Raw genomic sequence first — 21,136 nt, 5'->3', positions numbered from 1 at the left:
AGCCTCTCATTCTTTGGGTTTTAATTACCTAGCACTTGAAAAAATCCAAAGCAAAGGCAAATTCTATGGCATACCCAGAGGGACAGAGGGTATGGAGGTAATGGTGTTCCCCAAATCAGAGAAGAGCCCTTCATCAAAGGTAATCCAACATCCTTTCCCGGGAGGAGCAGCCTCAACAGCTTTTGCCACACAGAACTGGATGGCCTCTTCTTAGCACCTCCAGGGAGGAGCTCATAACTTTGCCAGGCAACTCATCCCACTGTTGAATTATGGGGAAACTCTTTTTTCTATGTACCTTCTTCTCTATCCTGGCTGCTGGATGCCAATTAATTTCATTTATGTTAGTTAATTTTAAAGAATCCAAATGGAACAACTATTGACATTGTACTCAATCCTTAAGCCACATATATAGTTCTTGCTTGCCCAGTGGCCCCCCCCTGACTGCACAGCTGGTGTGGAAGCCTGTTAACTCAGTAACGCCACTTGCCCCTGGAGCTGCTGGGGCCCATTGGTGCCAGAGCCCTACCTCCATCGTTGTCTTTGCTGTCTCCACAGGCGGTTTCCATGGAAGTGTCACAGCCTGCTCCTCTCCAGCCCAGCTGGCAGACGCAGTGCCACCCATTCAGGTCCAAGGTACATCTGCCGTTGCCATTGCACAACCCAGGACAACCTTCTGCAAGACAAAGGATACAGAGTCGAGGTCTGCTCACGCACCACCAGACTGCCTTCCCACACAGCCACTCTGCCAGCAGTTCACACTGTGCCTCCACATCCATTAGCACATCAGTGCCACAGTAGACCAGGAAGACAGGTGGCATTAAGGCCTGCCACTTCATAGAGAAGGCAACTGAGACTCAGAGGCAAAGGGACTTGCTAAGGTTGCAGGCAGAAGTAGCAGGGATAGGTCTGGAACCCACACCCTCTGCTTCTACATCTCTCCCCTTCATGGTGATTGGATTCTGGGGCTGCAGACAGTGGGTAGAGGCCTGGTTCAATCTGACCAGAGGAGTTTCTGCACAGGCCTTGCTCCTTATTCCTTCTCCTGTGCTCCCCTTTGTTCTGACTGCTGTCTGGAACAAAGGAAACATCTCTCTGTTTATTCCTCTTGTCCCTTGGCACTTCTGGACTCAACTCTAAAGGGTTCTTCTTTTTTCAACTCTTGTTACTAGGTCAATTTTATTGGACCTCAGGCTTTTGACTTATTTTGTTCTATTTTCCCCTAAGCCACTGTCTTTGTTTTGAGGACTTATGTCTTTTTCTTACCATCTTGTCTACGTTATACTTTGAAGAGGGCTCTGCACCCAGAGGCGCTCCATAACTATGGCGAGAGAGACAAACTTGTGCTGTCTGCAAGTGCCAACGCAGGTCAGGTAGGCTGCTCTGCTTCTATTTTGTGCATCTGTATATCTATCTGCCCACCTGTCACTTATTCAGCACCTTCTCCAGGTTAGTGCTATAGGCTCAGAGATGAATAAGACTTAGATCTTATTCTTGAGGAGCATGCAGTCTATCAAAGGATGCAAATTTGAATAAGCAAAAAAATTCACTGTGAAGTATCTTAAGAGAGACCTAAAAGATATGGGAACTGAACAGGTGTAGCCATCTGCAAGGGCTGCAGGTGACTTAATCAAGATGGCCAGGCAATATTTAGTCTGTGCTGGTTCTTTGACTCTAGGACCAGGTGGTGAGTCTAAAACTTTATTGCTCTAAGGACTTTTGATTGTTGACTGATACTCCAAGGCGAAGAAAAGAACATGTTCATTTTCACTTGAGATGGGCAACAGAGAGACCGATCAATCTGGGCACTGTGTTTTCCATGTAAAGGAAGAAACAACTGTTGAGTGTTTCTCCAAGCCTAGGAGGTATTCCTCTAGAGGTTTTGGAGCAGATGTAGAATATGTGATCTTTGCCCAGTAGAAGCTATTGGGAAAAAAGAAAAGCCATCAGCATGGCTACCCCCCAAAATGATTAAAAAGTAAGTTGTGAACGTGGGTCCTAGGAGAAGTGCTGTGATGTGCAGGGGTTACCGGGACACCGTCTTGACAGTCAGCTTTGGCCATCCCTAGTGATCTAAGCATTTGCAGTCTCCCTGTCCCCAATTAGTCTTATTTAAATTTTTGTCCATCCAGCTGGGAGTTGCTTTTAATTAAAGCTCATTTATATTTGGGTTAGTCTTGAAGGAAGACGGGTCTGATCTTTAAAAATGGTAGCAAACTGGGCTGGGGTTGTAGCTCAGTGGTAGAGTGCTTGCCTAGTACACATGAGGCACTGGGTTCGATCCTCAGCACCACATAAAAATGAAATAAAGATATTGTGTCCACCTACAACTAAAAAATAAATTTAAAAAATGGTGGCAGACTGATTTATTGTAGTCTGCTATATCCTCCTATCAGAACATCTTCTGTCTAAGAGCACAAGTATCGAGCCATATCAAAGGCTGGGTCTACCACCCAGTGGCTGTGATTCAGCATGTTATTCACTTTCTTCTTACTTGTCATGCAGTGGTACTGGGATGGCTAAGACCAGGAATACATGATGCGTGAAACCTGGTACACAGCAAAACCCTCTACCTCCCTTTATTTTCTTTCTATTTGGGAGAAGGTATATCATATCCTAAGTTGTTATTCTAACCTCAGGTAGAGCTCAGAAAACAAAATAGGAAACAGAGGCAGTTACCTAGATCAGAATGAGCCAACTTGTCCTGTGAAGGTCCACACAGAATAAGTTTAGCCTTGTGAGCCATAGGGAATCTGTTCTAAATACTTACTCTGGCACTGTAGCTTGAAAGCAGATGCACATGATTTATAAATGCATAAACACCACTGTGTTCCTGTAAAAATTCATTTACAAAAGCAAGTAATGGGCCTGATATGGTGTATTGGCTGTAATATGCCAACTCCTGGTTGAAACGCTTCAGGACAGTGATCATAGGCTGGGGATCTTCTATGGCTGGCCGCTGCACGAGGTAGTTTGAATGGATTATTTCTAAAGTAACTAACTTTTGTTAAAAATTTTCAGGGAAATTCCAATTCCATACTATGTAATCCTAAATTTTTAATAAAAACCGTGTATCATAATAGTAGGGGCTTCAGAGCTGGACAAACTTTATTTCAAATTCTAGTGCCGTTGTTTTACTTCCTACTCATGTGATGACTGGCAAATTAACTCTAAGCTTCAGTTTTCTCATCTGTAAAATGGAGATAATACCCAATTCAAAGAGTTGATGAGATGATTAAATGAGATAACATGCACCACTTATTTAGCACAGTGGGTATCATAAATAGGCATTTAATGAATGGCAGTTGTTATTAGATTTTTTAAAAAAAACTTTGTATGACTCCAAACTGTGTCAATGTTTGAATCTGAATCTATGGTCTTCAGAAGTACAAACCTTGCTAAAGAGAGGAGATAACCCAGTGACAAGGTCCTGGGGTCAGCATGCAATGCAGAGGGCAGGGCCATACGTCCCAGAACCAGACCTACCATCTCATGCTTCCCTAGCAGATAATTTCTCTTAGAAATTATTTTAAATATTCTTAAGTGAATAATGCAATTAATTTAATGGTTTCACTCCCTCAGTTAGAAAGTAAACTTCAAAAAGAAAACTTCAGGCCAGGGGTGTGGCACACACCTGTAATCCCAGCAGCTCAGGAGGCTAAAGCAGGAGGATCAGAAGTTCAAAGCCAGCCTCAGCAACTTAGCGAGGCCCTAAGCAACTCAGTGAGACCCTGTCTCAAAATAAAATATAAAAAAGGCCTGGGGATGTGGCTCAGTGGTTAAGCACCCCTGGGTTCAATCCCCCATTCCAAGACAAAACAAAAAACAAACAAACAAAACCCTACCATTGGGCCTAATCCAGTACTTGCACATAGTAGGCACTTAATATGTACTTGGTGAAATGAATCAATGGATGAGAAAAGAGATAGATTCTGGTACCTCTGTCTAACCTGTGGGAGTTGGGAAGCCAACTTTTCCTCTTTTGGTCTCAATTTCTTAATTTATAAAATAAGGTTTTAGACGAGATGATCTATTATGTCCTTCTAGAACAACTGACCCAATAGTAAAGGTCAAAACATCATTAGGTTCAGTGGTTCTATGCTTAAATTCAACTCAGCATTTACTGGATGCCAGACCTTGTGTTAATTTATGGGTATAAGGAGATGAGATATATCAAGAATTTTATATTCTATCTATACCTTGCTTTGTTCCAGGCAGGATTTAAATTTGGTTTTACAATCTTTTTTTAATATTTTTTAGTTGTAGTTGGACTCAGTATCTTTATTTATTTTTATGTGGTGCTGAGGATCAAACCCAGGGCCTTGCATGTGCTAGGCGAGTGCTCTACCGCTGAGCCACAACCTCAGCCCGGTTTTATAATCTTAAACAATACTTCCCTCATTTTGTGAAATACTAGTTCTAAGAGGTCCTCAGAAAGAGACATTTGTAGTCAAATAAGGTCAGAAAATATTGCATCCCATATTTCTTAGAAAGTCACACTGAATGTCACTATGTTTATTAAGGAAACCTGCTTATTTGATTATTGGAGCATTTTCTAATTTGACTTCAGAATTCTTCTTCCACATAACCCTGTAAAATTCTATTCCATGACACCCCCTTTGGGGGCCCTGCTCTTGTGCACTTCTCTGGGTGCCTAATGTGCACATTCTGCGTGACTCTGAGGCTGTCTGCAGGGTCAGTTGTTCCCAGGGAAGGAAAGGGAAGCTTTCAATATGGAACCACAGGGATACTTTGTCCACAGTCAATTTCTTCAAATGGACCAAGTTACACCCGGAGGACCTGCACTGTCCCATTGGTTTCAGAGGGACCTCGGAGTATCTGTGGGTGGAATGAAGTTCCTTCCCTCTCATCCCACACTTGGCTTCTGTGATAATCACGCCCCCATTAGCAAGAATGAGGAAGCCTCCTCCAGGGCAACCTGCTGACTTTCTTAAAGTGATATGCCCATCCTTCCCCTTGGCGGAAACTCATTAATTCTACAAACCTGAAACTCATCAATAATTCAGAGAGGCCGAGTAACATCAACAATCCCCTCTGGAAGGACTCACACCAGGCGTGTTTGCTAGAGCCAAAATAATGTAATTTTAAGGTTTAGAGAAGGGCTTTTAGAAAGAAGCACTGCCCTTTAAATGACAAGGGATTGCTTTATCTTCAACATCCTGCTTAGGCCTATGAAGAAGCCCCCTTGCAGCTAGGATCTGGTGTGACTAAAAGACTCTCAGAATCCTTAGAGGTATTTATTTTTCAGTGAAGTGGCAAGGGGGCTATGCAATACACATATCATATATAAGTTGCCCCCTTTCTTTAGGTTTTCCTTCTGGTCCTCTTGTACTTTTTCATCTTGACATGCACTTCTCCATACCAGGTCACCATCTTTTCTTACCTAGATGCTAGCAAATAATCTGCTAATTGGTCTTCTTGTCCCTAGAAACACTGGTCCCCCCTCCCCTCCATTTCTTTTACAATAGGGCCAGATTGATCCTTCCAAATCACAAATGGTGTTATCCTGATTTTAAAAAAATCTTCAGTGGCTCTCTTATAATCTAGCTTGAATTCCACAATCAGCAAGGCCCCTGCCTAACCTGGTGGGGGTCTCTTTCTCTGGCCCTCACGTCCCCTATCATAACTCTCACCACACTTTGTTGGAATTGTATTTGTGTTTTTCTGTTGACTTCAGGCACTCTGAGGGTAGGGACCCTTTCTTTAGGGCAGTATTCACTTAAAATTTTCAGGTCCTGATTTTCAGGGAAGTTCTAATTTCATACTATTCAAGACTGAATTTTTAATAAAAACCACATGGTGGGAACTTTTTATAATGGTGGTTACTTTGAAGCTGGACAAACCTCAGTTCAACATATTTGTTGAGTGAGTATTGCTACCAATATTCTCTACCAATGCAACTGGAAAGAGAGAACAAAAATGGGCTTTTCTTCGAACTGCAAAATATGTGCTCTAGACAAGTCCTGACCTTGCGTAGTATAGGTCTCTGAATTCATGTTTAGAATTAGTACCCATTATACCAGAATGTCAGCCAGATGGGGGCTTGGTTCAGACCTAGATTTTGCCAAGAAACATTTGTCTTTTAAAGCAAGTTATGATTCACTGACCTAATCCAACTAAAGGTCTGGTGATGGTATTTTTGGAACTAAGGATTAGAACAGTTGGCTTGAGAGAAGATGCAGGCCACTTCCCTGTAAGGATGCCAGCTTGGAAGGTATAGTTTGAAGGATAAAATGTTAGAAATTGTGGGACATTTTCAGTGACTTATGGTGGTAGGAGGTAGAATGTTGGAAACATGGATTGGGTTGGAGACTCCAAAGCCCCGGCTCAACCACTTCTTGGGGCGTGATTTAGGAGGAGTCATATGACTCCCTCAGTTTCCTTTTTCAATCAAATGGGTATAATCATATCTGTTCTCTTAAAAACATTCACAAACCTCAAGCCTCATAAAAAAAGAACAACTTCACATAGTAGGAAAAATTCCATCAAATAATAATTCCATTATTAAATTTTGTCCGTCCTGAAGATTTCTCTGATGAAAATAATGTGTCAAATCTGTTTTCAAAATGCTCAGAGGCACCTGTCTTTCCTGCTGGAATGATTTTATTGTCAGTAGAGGGCCAGCACGTGAGTGGTGAGAAGGCTTGCCTCTTATCACCTGATGGGTCCTAGTGGCTCTTGTGCTGTATCTGGCAAAGATGTCCCAGCAAAGCCTGGGTCCATTATCATTCTCCCAAACCCTTTCCACATAGTTTAAATTAGCTGTTATCTCTTATTAAAAAACAATTTTGCTTTTTCTGTTAATTAAAAAATTAATCTGGCTAATGAAGTCCTCCAAATGAAAGGTGAGAATAAGAATACGATGATAAAATAGCATAATAGCACGTTCACCAAGCATCATTCCTGCCCATGCACCAAGCACTTGACATTCATTGTTTCACAACCCTCATGCTAACCCTGAGAAGACTCAAGTGAAGTGACTCGTCCAGGGTCACCTAGTTTGTCAAGTGTGGGATCTGGGATTCAAATCCCCACACTCAGACTACAAAATACCTGTCCTCGTATGTTTTGTACAGGTGCTAAATTAGGGCTTAATGAGTAAAAGATTAATATGACATGATATGTCTCCTTGGGGACCTCATTGTCCTATCACATACCTGATCATTCTCAGACATAGTCTTAGAGCAGTGAGGCCAATTTGGAAATTTAGGCATCACCAAATTCACATAAATGTTTAAAATGTCATGAATTACTTTGCCTTTAGGGAATATTCTTCAAAGACAAAACTTACCAAAGCCAGGTCTTCTCTGAAAAAGAAAACAAACAACAAACAAATAGATCCCCCACTCCCTGAGGCCAGAGTCTGTTTCCCCTTGTCCCCAGAGCCTGGCCCCTGTACCTAGTACTCGGTAGGTGCTCCTTAGGTGGCTGCTGGATGAATAAACATGACAGCAAGAGCATATGGTCCTCACAGTTTCTTAGCTTGCTCTTGGGTCTATTCCTCTCTCAGGCCACCCAGCTGGTTCCCAGCAACTTAATTCTGATGGACCAGGGGCCATAAGGGATGGGCAGGGTGACATGAGATGGGATGGAATAGGTGAAGGGTGTATGTATTGGGGGGAAGGACAACAGCACAGTGGTGATGTCACAAACAGATCTGAGCAGCTTAGGCAGAGAATGACACTCCAGGTATATCAATCACCTCACGACCAAACACCCGTCCCCGCTGGGCAGTGGATTCTGTGACAAAGCTGGGGATGTGGCAGTCTCTAGACATCATCATGCTTATGGGGTGTATATACATTTTTATATACACGTTTCTTCTTTTATGCTCATCACAAACACACACACAAGACAACAGGAAAATAGAGGAAGGAAGACCATACCTTTAACTACCCTATCCAGATAGTGAGCTTGGGAGATAAAAGACAGGACATTTAAGGTAGGACCCAGTAAGTGCAGTACTGCCTGCCACATGACCATGCCAGGTGCTAAGGAGACACAGGGGGAGGTCCCCCTGCCATGGAGTGGGGAAAAATAACCCAAAGATAAGATGACAGGGGAGAGGAAGGAGAGCAAGCACATTCTCCAGGAAAGACCAAAGGAACATGGGCTCATTCTGGGATCCAGGCACTTGTCAATGTGATCAAGAAGACACATGAATAAGGAAAACAGGGGAAAGGAGGATGGGAAGCTGCAAAAGTGGCCACACTCCTGCTCCGTCAGGTTCATCCAAGTTTATGGAAAACTAGAACTTGCCCTTGTCTACCCAGAGCAGCATACAACCTCCCCCAAGGGGAAATAGCGATACTAAGAACAAGCTGTCCAGGCAGAGGTGTTCCTAAGAAGCTGGGATTTAGAAATATGCAAAATTTGAATCATTTCTGAAATGTACTAGGAAGAGTGGGTTGAGTCTTTGGTCAAATATACCACTAGCTTGTCTGTTTGCCATTCTTGAATTTTTCATGTACACATGTGCCCATATGTACTTGAATGCAGAACGCTTGGTGTTCAAGTAAGATGCATTCCTACTTTGTGCACCTTCCATAGAATGTGAGGTGTAGATCAATGGATGTCATGGTGGAACACCAGAAAAAGAAAACCTGACCACAAGTCAGTGTTTACTAACTCCAAAGATACAGTGCTGTGTGCTTTGTCTTACAGTGGCGGGGCTGTGTCCAAGCCTAGAATTACTTGGCCATTTAAGGTTTTGCCTGTTATGGGGCTGGGTGTCAAACATTGCTTTGATGTGAACTCAATATGCATATAAGCAAGCCACTGCCTGTGTGTTCAGAGCAGGGCTGTCTCTCCAGTCCCAGCATAAATCATTAATCCATTTTGCCTTGCCCTTTGAGGAGCTTCCCTTTCCCTGTCTTTCTGTGCCTCCTTTTCATGTGTTTCCACAAATGCCAGGCAGATGGCACTCTCCCCTTTAAAGCCCCTTGATACCTTCAGCCAGGCTGCACCCCATCCTCAGCTCAATTTCACACAGGAATAAAAAATCCCAAAGATAGGGCTGGACTGCAGTGGCGTGACCTAATCTGGAAGCCCTAGTATTCTATATACTGTAAAAATGTTATTACTCTTTTCATAAAAAAATTAAGTTCTATTTTTCAGTCCTCTGGCTAGACAAGAGATGGTTGCTGTTTATCAAGATATATTGGCCTCAAAAGATTGGTGGACAAAGAGATACGTTCTTTGTTCAGGTGTCCATGAGCTGCTGTTTCAAGATGTGTTCCTGGAGGTGCATGGCCAAGTGGAAAATTGGGAATAGGAAACGAACAGGGCCTGCATGCATCCCTTTATTCTTAGAGATGCCATGGAGTCCATGAGAGCAGGATATCAGGAGGGAATGTGAAGGAGCGTGGCTTATCAAGCAGGAGTGGATAGACGAAGCTGTGGAATGCCAAGCAGAAAGGACCCTCATGAGAAAATGAAACACAGGACTGCCCGCATGAAACACAGCCTAGGGAGCATCTCTGGCTAAGGGGAAGACTTAAGACTTCCTTGATGCTTGGTTCATCTGTCACTTTAGTTTTAGTTGCGCTTACTCATCACATTTTGCAAAGTAGTTTAAAATTTCTTAGACATCATTTCCCAGGATGTCACGGAGCTTTGCCTTCAAAGAGCAAGAACACCGGGGATTCAGGTGGTTTTCTCAGTTTTCATCTGCAGAGTTTCTGGAAGGTCCTAATCATAAGTACTTAAGAGAACTCTGAACCCAGAGTTTCTGGAAGGTCCTAATCATAAGTACTTAAAAGAACTCTGAATCCAGTTACAGAAGGGGTGAAGTGAGCCTAGGGTTCCCTCCCAGGGATGGCAAGCTTGGAGGAGACGCCATCACTGGGATCCAAAGGACAACACCACTGTGTGTCACCCACTTTGAGGGAGCTCTCCAGAGAGAAAACACTCCTGATTGTCTCAAAAATTAATGGTGGTAACATGGCTCTGGTGGTCAGTGAAGGTTCTATCCACTCTGTAGAATATTCTCCCAAAACCCATGGGCTGACTTCAGAGAGTGCTCTTTCTTCAAATGCCATTTAATTTTCAAAAATTATATAGTAATAAAACTCTCCTTTGAGTGTAAATCTTTTTTAAATTCTTTAAAAAGTGCTTGCTAATTTCTCCAGACTGTAGGTAGGAACAGAAGCCAATGGAAGTGACAGGCAGGCTCAGGTTACAATCAACATTATAGCTTTTCAGGAGATAAGCAGGAACACTCAAAACTTCAAACCCTGACTCCACAAATCAAAAGGGATTCCTCTGCCACAAAGAGACTTCAAGCCACTCTGTGAATCCAAAAGCTGATAACAGCCAGTCAACACCAAGACCAAGAGATTTCTGGGAATGGAACAGACTTTTCTTATCTCTGGCTACTGAAAATGGAAGTGACAACTGGGTCTTTGAAGTCCAATGTCATTTATTTATAAGACATATGCAGAAGTCCATGCTGTCGCTGTGATTGCTTGAAAATCCGAACACGTATGCTCTTGAGTACAATCCTTTTAAAATTCATAATTTTAAAGTACCTACCAGCTTTTAGAAAAAATGATGCAAAGTCTGGGAGGTGAATTCAAGACTTCACAAAATCCTCTGCATCTTTCTCTTAGGACTTCAGGATGAAGATGATGGCAGTAGAGTCATTTTTCTCATGGGTCATACTTATTTTTTGGTCATTGCAGGCATGTTTTGTAGGTTCCTACCATCTTCTTCTCTCTAGGCAAGAAACTGGAGATAGTGGGGACACACAACTTATGTATTATAAAGACTGTGAACCTCTGGCATGAGGTTGATCTGGGAGGCCTAGGTCACTGGCATCTCTAAGACAACCCACATGACTCTTCTGTACCAACAGAGGTTTCCAAGACTTTCTTTCAGGACAATTCCAAGAAGCTTCAGGGCTCTTGTCAAAGGTTGTGGAGAACATGAAAGTGGCTGTTCCATTCTTACGATCCAGGAGCCTCTGGTCAACTCTAATAGTTGCATCACTTGTCCGTGTCAGGCCAGATGAAACAGAGATCAACACAGCAGGTGGTGCATACAGGTTACAATCATCTGATCTTCTTTCAGGTGATGACAGGCCACCCAGGAGATGTTCTTGTTAAGATCTTAGACACATTCATGCTCTTCTTTCTTTGGATAAAGGACTGGTGAAAAAGTGGTGAATGGTGCCACCCTGAGAGGAACCCAAAGAGCCCAGTAGCTTTCCTTGATTCCCAGCCCTACCATGTGGATGCTGAGCTCTCCAGAACCATTGGCAATCACACTTTCCCTCTGAGAGTAGCACGTTCCTTTTCTCTTCTTGTCAGCATCTGTCCTGTAGGATCACAGGTACTGCTGCAAGGAGATGCTTCTGAGGAAGGATAAGCACAGGGCTATCACACAGGCTAAATCCCTGGGAACAACTTGTGAGCTCTTGGTTAAGGATTGTCTGATTACAAAAAAGAAGCCTGAAAGCTACCACTCCAAAGTGGATGAGTGCTGCCAAAGATTCTGTGGCCTTCTCTATAATTTCCCTTCAAGGTGAAGTCTGGTTGTGCTCACTCAAGTAATTGCATCATCAGAGTTTTATTTTGATCTTTACTCCCAGAGGAGGCTTATGTTTAAGAATTAGGTTTTATGTGATTTGGATAGCTCTCCTGAAGTTGAGGAAATAATTCTGGATATCTGGCATCTTGAACAATCACAGCTTTGGGGTCAAGGTTGGAATTCTATAAATGTAATCAGAAGCTGGCACTTCCCACACGTGTTTTGAGACTTCATAGATGAGGGGCATGGAGGTGAGTAAAGTAATCATCACAGGATTGATCCAAAATGTTAGCAGTGTCTTCAAAGAAATAGGAAAAATTAAACACCTTCTTAAATTTAACCATGAGTGCCAGGTTTTGCTAAGGAAATCAGAGGTCAAGCCCCAGACATAAGGGACCAATAAAATTTCTGGAAAAGACATCCAAAAACATGTTTTTGATGACTCTGTGTTGACCATATACTTGACAGATAGACCCGAATCAATCCTTCTTACCTTAACTTCTCTACTTGGAAAACTGGGTCCCATGTGTACCAGTGGGTTACTAGTGTCAAGTAAGCAAGAGCAAAAACAAAGGATGGCTTAGAATGGCTTTTTCTTCATGGGATATTTTTAGGAGCAGGTGAATGGGTTCAGACTGATGGGTGTGCAGTTCTGTGGGTGGTGGAGAGGGCTGGCATTCCTCACCCCTGGACATGCCTGTGGCCACCCCATTCTGTGATGCACCTGCACTGGGAGAGAAACTGAGCCCTAAGCCACCATGTGGTTTTCCCACAGTGCTTTCACCAAAGACCTTTCTTCCAGATGCAAATAGACAGTAATCCCTAACACAAGGCATTAGGTTTCAGTGTGAACGTTCTTGCTGTTTGAAAAAACAACAACAACAACAAAAAACAAACCCCACCTAAAATCTGTCATTAAAGATGATGCCACTATCAAGTTCTCTCTTATTATGAAAACCAACCTCTTCTGAGAAAAATCAAGCAGATATTTAATTCCTACTGTAATAATCTGCTCTGGGAAATGTCATTGGGGTAAAAAGCTTCTCAGGCTGGGGATTGGTCATAGGGAGCCCAGCTTCATCTTTTTCTTTTGAGTTCTTCATTCCTGCTGTAAGGTAATCGGGTCATTCTTCCTGTTCATGGAGGGCAGCAGTGCGTAAAGAGACCCTCCACTCTTCTTCTTCCATTGCATGGAGGACTCTGAACCAATGTCCTAGTTCTCTGGTATGGGTAAAAACTATGACTATATTGCAGCATTGGAACTTGCTGCATGATAATGACCCATTGCATAATAATGAAATCTGATAATGAGAAAACATTTAACACTTTAAAATTCTAACTTTTCACATCAGCAGATTTTTTTCTTTTCTTAAATCACCCTTGCATGAGTGAATTTTCTTGGAAACATAAGAAAATAGTCCTCGTTACCATCAAAGATTAAAAGAGCGTTCTTCTCATTTCTATCTCAACAGGAAAAGGAAGGCACCCACTACTGTTTCTCTGAATTTCTCCCCATCCCTTATATCCTGCAAGGTCACTGAAGTGTTCCTCCAGCACCAGGGTGTTGGGTTTCCCATGGGGATGCAGGTGGCCACGGCACAGACCCACAGAGAGAAGGCTGCCATGCAGGAAAATCAGACAAGGACAAAGAAAATGCCCACCACACAATGAAGGGTAATAGAATTCTGAGCCAAAGTCCTTTCATCTGCGCCACTGTGACTAGTCCATTACTTCTCCAATGTCCTATGACATTTTTCTGGTATTTAGGACTGTCAACCTTCCTCTTCTATCATGCACATTTACCTTGATGTATTTCTTATCTGGAGGGGAAAAAAACATCTGCAACTCTGAAGAGGAATCTGTTCTTAAAGAGTGACAACAGGGTGAGCAAGGGAGGTAGAGAGGACAGTTTGACTTCTTGGCATCAAAATAAATGGGACCTTCTTAAAGCCAGGCTGATGAATATCCACAAGCCATTTGATGTAGCACAGCCTGCCCACGAGGCCTGCCATGAATCATGTGTGACTGGACTAAGGGAGAATTTCCCTCAGTCCCTAGTTATTGGACTGAGCTGAGATGTTTTATCTTATAAAAGTCTAACATTTATAAACTTTTTGGAGATTGGAAAGGCAAGCGGAGGATTCTGTAAGCAAGTGATAGAAAACAGAATACGCTATCCTTGGGCTCTGATTTCTTTTTGAACAGAATGGGCCATCTTCTGGGCTGTGAGACTGAAATGTCAGACTGACCTCTGTCATGCAGAAAGGCAGAAGAGAGTGGGAAGCGGAGTTTAAAGAAGAGGGCCCCGGGTGTGGGGGGGGGACTAGGGCCATATCTCATTAAGGGGTTTCCAGGACATTAACACAAAAAGCCATCAAGGAGTGGACAGTGAGATGACATGCTATCTTTGGCTGTGGAAGAGCAGGAAGACTGCTGCCACTGTGGAGGAGTGAGGGCTGGGGCAGATTAGGTGAGGGATTCCAGTGCACTGAAATAAGAAGAAGGCACAGCCTTGGGAAGGACATGCGCTGGATGCTATCATGGAAAACCTGGCCTTTGTGGTGCAAGAATTTCAAACAGCTGCTGAGGAGGAAATCAAGCTGCAAATTCCTGATCTACCTCTTTAAAAGATACATGACCTTTAGACTCAGGTCCTGAAACAGAGGAAATAATCCATACTTCTTCACTTTGTAAGGAGTATAAAGTAATACAGTTAAAATCTTTAGCACAATGCTTGACACAGTGTACATATTTGAAAATTAGAAGCCATTATTATTACATTAATAAGTGTAAGGTGTTCCATAGCTATTTATTAACTCAGTGATTTCATCGGGGCAAGGACCAAGGGTATGAAGGAATGGCAAAACAAAACAAAACAGAAAACCCTAAAAGAGAAGAGTTAGCTCCTTTTGCTTAAAATTCTTTGTCCCTTGAAAGCTTAAGAGTTTCTCTGAGACCCAAGAGGTCTCCTCCAAGCTGGAGAAGCACCTGGAATCCTGCTTTCTCAAGCCACGTGCTCACCATCTGATTACAGACCCTTCCTTTTGAAAAAAAATGGAAGGGGAAGAAGTTAAAACACACACAAACCAGTTGATTCAATAAAGAGCTTTTGGTGAGTGTTCATTCCAGGATAATAAACCAAGCAAAACGTCTGGCTGTGTTTAAAATCAACAAAACCAGCAGGAAAGGCAGAGAGAGGAAAGGCAACGGGGAGATGAGCTTGTTTTTTAAGCTGCTAACAGTGCTGCTGCAGTGGGGGCGGGTGCTGAGGAGACCCCAAGAGAGGAGAAAGGAGACAGATGCAGACAGGATGGATGCTGAGGGCAGCAGAGGGGAAATGCAGATGTGGCCTGGGTCCTGTGGAGAGCTTCCCCAGGGTTCCAGGCCTGTTGGGGAGCCTCCGAGGCCAGTGAGAGTGGAGACTCAGAGACAGTGAAGCTGATATCCATGGCTATGTGTATGGACTGCTCCACTGCGTGCAGGCTTGTGCGAAGCTCTTTACCTGCATCTTCTCCCCATCCCACAGGTGAGGAAACTGAGCCTTTCACCTGGAAATGGCTAAACAGCAAGGTGTGCTAACCAGCTAAGTGGGACCTGGGAAATATAAACTGGGAAGACTAAGGTTGAAAACACCACATTGTGAATTTAAATCCAATTGACATCTAGGAAAAGCCAGTCATAATGTCATCAGATGAAAGGACTTTTGACCCCTTCCCACATGCAATGGGGACCCAGGCTAGTGACCCCACAGACAAAGGTGTCCTGCAGACCCAGACCAGGTATCCTGGGCGCCGTACCGATGGTGCAGTGCTCGCCGTTCCACCCAGGACTGCACTCGCACTTGCCGTCGCGGCAGGTCCCATGCTCGGCACAGCGCGGGTGGCAGGCTCGCTGGTCACACGCTGCCCCCATCCAGCCATCCTCGCAGCGACAGGTGCCCCCCACGCAGACGCCATGGCCACCACAGTCGGCAGCACAGATCTCTGTAGGCAGAAGGCGGGAGGAGGAGAGAAAGAAACAACTACTGAGCAAGTCACTGCTGGGGACAGGATCACACTTGGTTACCTACTAGGCTTCTGGGAGTGATCAGGATTCCAGAGGCTTGGGAGACTAATCTCCATGGACAATGGCCTCAGGACCACAACAATGCCCTGGGCCGAAGCCTGCCCTGCGGTGTTTCCCCACCAGGACAGGAGGGACAGAGGGCTCTGCTCTATTTGCTTTTCCTGCTGCCAGCCAGTCTCCGCCTTTGTGCTTGCCACTTCCAAGGGGGACTGGCCTTGTGAACAGATGTGAGAAAAAGTCAAATTTAATTAAAAACTGGTTATGTGTGAAAACAAAGTGAGGAGGAGTCCCGGTCACCAAGTAAAGAGCTTGTGGGTCTGGCTGGGGCATGTGAAGAGTTCTGGGGCCTGCGTTTCACAGCAGCTCTGACTCTAACTGAAGTGGGGGTGAGGGGAGGCTGGATCCTCCACTCCATGGGCATACTCTGGGTTGTTGTCCAAAACCTGCAGTTTATTCTCTGTCCTTGGCTTGCTGCTTCCTCCCCCTAACTCCAAGCTCCATCTAAATGGGCTTTTAGACCCAAAGCAAACAGCTGGCGGGGTGGGGGGAGCACTTCAGGGCCAGAGTGGAGCCGCCTGTTCCTTCACAAAGGCCTGTCTGTGCAGTGGGGCAGAGCACACGGGGCCTGATTCACAAGCCCCTCGGGCTTCTGGCCAGCAACTACTTCATGCTTCTTGCAGGCAGAGGTCGTGAAGGCTTCCAAAACATAAGTGCTCTTTAGGAAATAGGCTGAGCAACTGTGTCCATGGATGCGCTCTGCTAGGGCTCTGATGGAGACCCGGATGCTTCGTGGCCCAATAGTCTTCACATTCATGTGAGAATCCTGACACTTTAAATTCCTTTTAAACTAAGTGAACTGGCATCTGTGTTAAGTTGCCTTTGCCCATTACTCCCTTCCAAGTGACACTGCTGGTGTAGAAACTGCTAATGTTTTAGCTGCTTTTGAAAAAGGAAAGAAAACAAAATTAGATCTCAGAGGCTCAGACCTTCATTATTAACCTGAAGACAATGGATAAAATGTTTGCAAAATTAAAAATAAATGCAGTTAGAGTTGCTCTTTATGGTGTGTCCTTATGCAAGCAAAATGGAGGTACTTCCTACACATCTGATTTCTCATCTGCCCAGAAAAGAGGGAGGCTGCTGGAGGAGGGACAGAGACAGCTCTGAATTGGAGCCAAAGAACTGGATTCTATGCCAGGCTCAGGAGCTTCTGAGCTGTGTGACTATGTGCAGGTCCTTTGACTTCACTGAGCCACAACTTCTGGCCCAGGGGAACAAGTGCTATGTGATACTGTGGTCAGCCCCCTGATGACCAAGCCAAGCTGCAGTGAGCACTAAGTGAGGTGCACAATACAAAAGATCACAGTAATGGTTGATTAACTCAAGAAAGGTTTCCTGAAGACTGGGAGTCCAAAGAGGTTTGTGAAATCCATGCCTGCTCGGCCACTAATCTGCTGAGAAGGTCACTTCTGTTTGGGTATCAGTTTCCTCATCTATTTCAGGGGGTAACCTGCCTGATGGTTTTTAAGATTCCAGGCTTTAAGTTTGTGGGAGTCTATGATACAATTACTCACTGTGTTACATAATATAATTCTACCCCAAAGGCTTGGCTCACCTGTCACAGGTGACAAGAAGTCACCTGGGAGTCAACCTGTGATTATTCTCTTGCTCCTTCTCATCCCATATTACACATTAGAGTGATTCTTTGTTTTTGTGTCTGTCTCATTGTCAGACCAGGAACAGCCTTGGACTAGGTTCTCCTTCCTCGGATCACCTTTATCCCTGGTACCGAGCACAAGTCCTGGCACAGAATAGAGCCCTAATTAAGTTTTATTGCCCAGAGAGACAGGCACATGAGGATGAAAAATAATTTGTATACACACTGCTCAACCTGGCTGAAAGTCCAGCCAGGTCTACCTTTCCCAAATGACCTGTCCACCAGAAAATGTACCATGCCAGGATGGGGCTGTGGAGCCAAGTATTACTACTCCCGGCAGCCCATCTAGGATGTTGTTCAAGCTCCTTTCAGACAATGTTTTAGGCAATACTTCTCAGCCTCTTGGCTGAGATCAAGTGTAGACAACATCGTAGCCTTTCCTAGAGATAAATAATGACAATCTCCAGTCCTCAGGCCTCCCTAGATCCCATCCCTGAAACTCCCACCTTTTCTGCATACCACTGAAGGACAATGACCTCCTGATGACTCTGGAGGCTGGGTCTAGGTTCAGGGCTGGAGCTTTCCCAAGAGCCCCGGGGAGAAGATCAACTTGGGCTTTGCTTGGGTTTACTCAGCACTTTTCCCAATGGTAGTTTATGGTGTGAAAGTAAACAGCAAACAGTACTTCTATTCACCAAGCCAGGAGAGGGACAGGCTGCTGGTGCCAAAGTGGACATGTTTTTAGGCAGCAGGGTATATGGAGTTGATGGGGACCAAGAACAGAAGAGGTAGGCCTTGCCCTGGACTTACCTGTGGGATATCAGGTCTTACCTAACAGGCATAGCTGCCCCGTGAGCCTCAATATCCATGGGGGATTAATTTCAGGACCCCCTTGAATACCCAATCCATGGATTCTCAAGTCCGTTTTATAAAATGGCAAAGTATGTGTATTTAACCTTTATTATCCTCCTGTATATTTAAGTCATCTCTAGATTATTTATCATGTCTAATACGATATAAGTGCTATGTAAATAGTTGTCAGATTATATTACTTAGGGAATAATAATGAGAAAAATCAGTTCAGTACAGATGAAAAAAATTTTTTGGAATATTTTCAACCTATAGTTGGTTGAATGGATACAGAACCTGTGGATATGGAGGGAAGACCTTACAACATTCCTTTGCTAATTAATCTAGAGGTAGTGTGGACAAAGGAGAGTAAGACTTGCAATCAGATATAATTCCAAATCTCAGTTCAGCCAGCTACCTGACCTCCTACTCTATGGTTCTTAGCCTCATTTGATTCCTCCATAAAATGGGGAGGGACGATGACAGCACCCATTTCAGAGGGCACCTGGTATCTGATATATAATAGGTCTCAATAAATTCATACTGACTTATTTATCCTTCTAATAATCTTCCACACATGTCTACTAGTGCCAGAGCCTGTACCTTGTGCTCGAATACAGAGGTCAGTAGACACAATCTGTCTCCCAGGAGGTCTTTGTCCAAATAAACCACAAACTGATATTGGCATTCCAAAGATTATCCAAATAATCTGTAGCCATCCCAATAACCTATAGCCATTATCTCTACCATTTGGCATATATGCAATGGATTAAAACCACAGATCTGGAGTCTACCCATGTCTTTGCCACTGATTGGCTGAATAATCTGTAAGTTGCATGTTATGCAATCCATGAAACCTTCAACTTCTATTTCTATAAAATGGGGACAATAATTCCCACTTCACAGATTTTACAGACTTGGTGTTGGATCAAATGAGGTAATGTGTGGGAAGGCCACTTTTGGCTTAGTTAACACTTAGATCACATTTTACAGTTTAAGAAGCATATTTCACATACAATTTCTCACTTAAATATCATGAGGATGTTATGAGAACATTTGGCTGCTATCCTTCTTAGAGGTGAGGATACCAAGACCCAGATGGGAGAAGGACATTCTACAAGGTCATGTGGGTGTCTGAGCGTTCTCCTTGTTTTGACCATCCTCAAGCAACACAGAATTGCAAGACAGGCATTCTACAAATAAGAAAACAGCCTCAGAATAAGGAAAAAAAAAAAAACAACATCAACTATATCCTATATCTTCCAGGGAGGCTTTTCTTTAGGGGAAACTCCTGGTTTATTCCAGCAGATTCCTCCCACCCACTTCTGGCCTCGCTGCCTCTTTTTTTGTTACATCCAGTTAGACCCTGGATATATATGCGATGAAATGGGATCCTCCACACGGAGTTTCCCAGACACTTGATCTCATTCTTTGCGTCTGGAGACTGTGGGTCTGATCATCCAAACATTCCATTTCCTTGCTAGTTGACACTAGACATGCTTTCCTGGCCCGAAGCTAAAGCTGCTTGGTGGCTGGGCACCCTCCAACAGCCCTTTACAAGCTGGGTTGTGAGCTCTTACACATTTTAATGGAAGGGGCCTGAACCGGCGACCTTGATGTTTATGGGGTGCTAACTGATGGTAACACAGCCTGGGAGTGCTCGGGTTCTCCTTTGCAGAGGGGCCAGTTTGAGTGGAAGAGACCCACTGACACATGATGGGAGCAGAAACCTATGCTGCTACTTTATCATCTGTCCTCAGGTTTAGTCCCTATTTGTTATTTCTTCTCCCAAATACTTTGATTTATTATTTTTGTTCCTGAAATAAAGGAATAGCTCTATTTTTGCCTTCTCAGATTCTGCTTTGACATTAAAGCAGATGTAACTTCACAGAGTAGTTGGTGAGATCCAAACAGGATGATGTTACAGAATGTGCTTTGACAGCTCATATGCCTTTTACATCATAGAAATGGGCCTTGGTGAAATTTGGGTTGCAGTTCCTAAGTCTCATGTTTCCTTCTTTGTAAACTGAGACGACATGGCTCACTCTAGAGGGTTGTTGCAGGACTTGCTTGGCACTGAGGATACAAGTGGGGACGACCTTAAGGAGTTTAGGTCTGACATGACAGATGAACATGACCTAAATCTACCGAACTACATGAGCAAGTGTGAGCCAAAGTGAAGAGTCTAGCCTAGTACCTGGTGTGTGATCAGAATATAATAAATTTCACAGACACGTTTTTATAAAAAATGGAAATGAGAAGCAGTGATAAGTAGGCTAGATTGAAGGCTGAAGATCAGATGCGAATTCTGACTTTGGAAACACATCCAATACAAGAACATTTGATAATTGCCGGCTGACTTTCATATGATCAAAATCCAAGCTTTCTGATTGAATGCTGAAGGTCTGGGGCCTGGCAGGTATCTGTGGAGGTAGTAGGGAGTATACAGGCTGTAGGGTAGACTGACTCCCTAGTTTCCCTGCTATGGGTTCTTGGGAAAATTACTTAATCTCTCTGAGCTATAATTCTTCACTCCTTAAATTGAGAGAGTAATAATTATCTCCCTCCTATAGGGTGGATGGTGATAATTAAAGGAAGAGGTATGTGTAAGAAGCTTTATGTAAACTATATTGCATATATGACTGGTTGATGAAGCCTAAGACATACTGTATCAGCAGAGCTCCATGCTCTCTAACAAAGGATCAGCTTCCGGATGAGCCAAATATTTGCTTTTCTAATAGTAACCTCAATATTTGGGTATGAAGCTCTTGTTCTGGTCACCTGGCTGGCACCATTAGTCAAGACTATTAAAAGCTAGGTAGAAGCCATTTGTATTTGTAGGATGATATTTTTCTTGAAATCAGGTGATAATCTCCAACTGTCCTAAATTTCTCATTCCTTGCCTGAACTATAACAGCGTCTTGGAGATGAGCCAGTTAGACTCAAGATCACATTAGCTCTTTTCTTTTTCCTTCCTTCTTTCTTTTTTTTTTGGGGGGGGGTGGGAGGTGAGGGAAG

At 43.7% G+C, this 21,136-nt stretch overlaps 1 protein-coding gene across 22 annotated transcripts in view; it reads right to left on the bottom strand.

The window, feature by feature from the left end:
• Positions 1–21,136, bottom strand: part of Tenm4 (teneurin transmembrane protein 4) — a 2,842,490-nt gene that overhangs the window by 95,142 nt on the left and 2,726,212 nt on the right. For 19 of the 22 annotated variants that reach the window (XM_048789141.1, XM_048789145.1, XM_048789157.1 and 16 more), the window contains 3 exons: positions 15,345–15,530; positions 7,905–7,931; positions 527–673 (listed from right to left, as the gene is read on the bottom strand). In XM_048789141.1, the coding sequence (XP_048645098.1) occupies positions 527–673; positions 7,905–7,931; positions 15,345–15,530 (360 nt within the window). The remainder of the gene's footprint in view (positions 1–526; positions 674–7,904; positions 7,932–15,344; positions 15,531–21,136) is intronic. The other 3 variants (XM_048789154.1, XM_048789155.1, XM_048789159.1) reach the window with 1 other exon arrangement.

This window comes from Marmota marmota, unplaced genomic scaffold (assembly GCF_001458135.2).
Source record: "Marmota marmota marmota unplaced genomic scaffold, marMar, whole genome shotgun sequence".
In the NCBI taxonomy this organism is placed as follows: Eukaryota; Metazoa; Chordata; class Mammalia; order Rodentia; family Sciuridae; genus Marmota; species Marmota marmota.
Note: the sequence above shows the minus strand (reverse complement) of the source record. Positions and strands in the feature narration are given on the sequence as shown.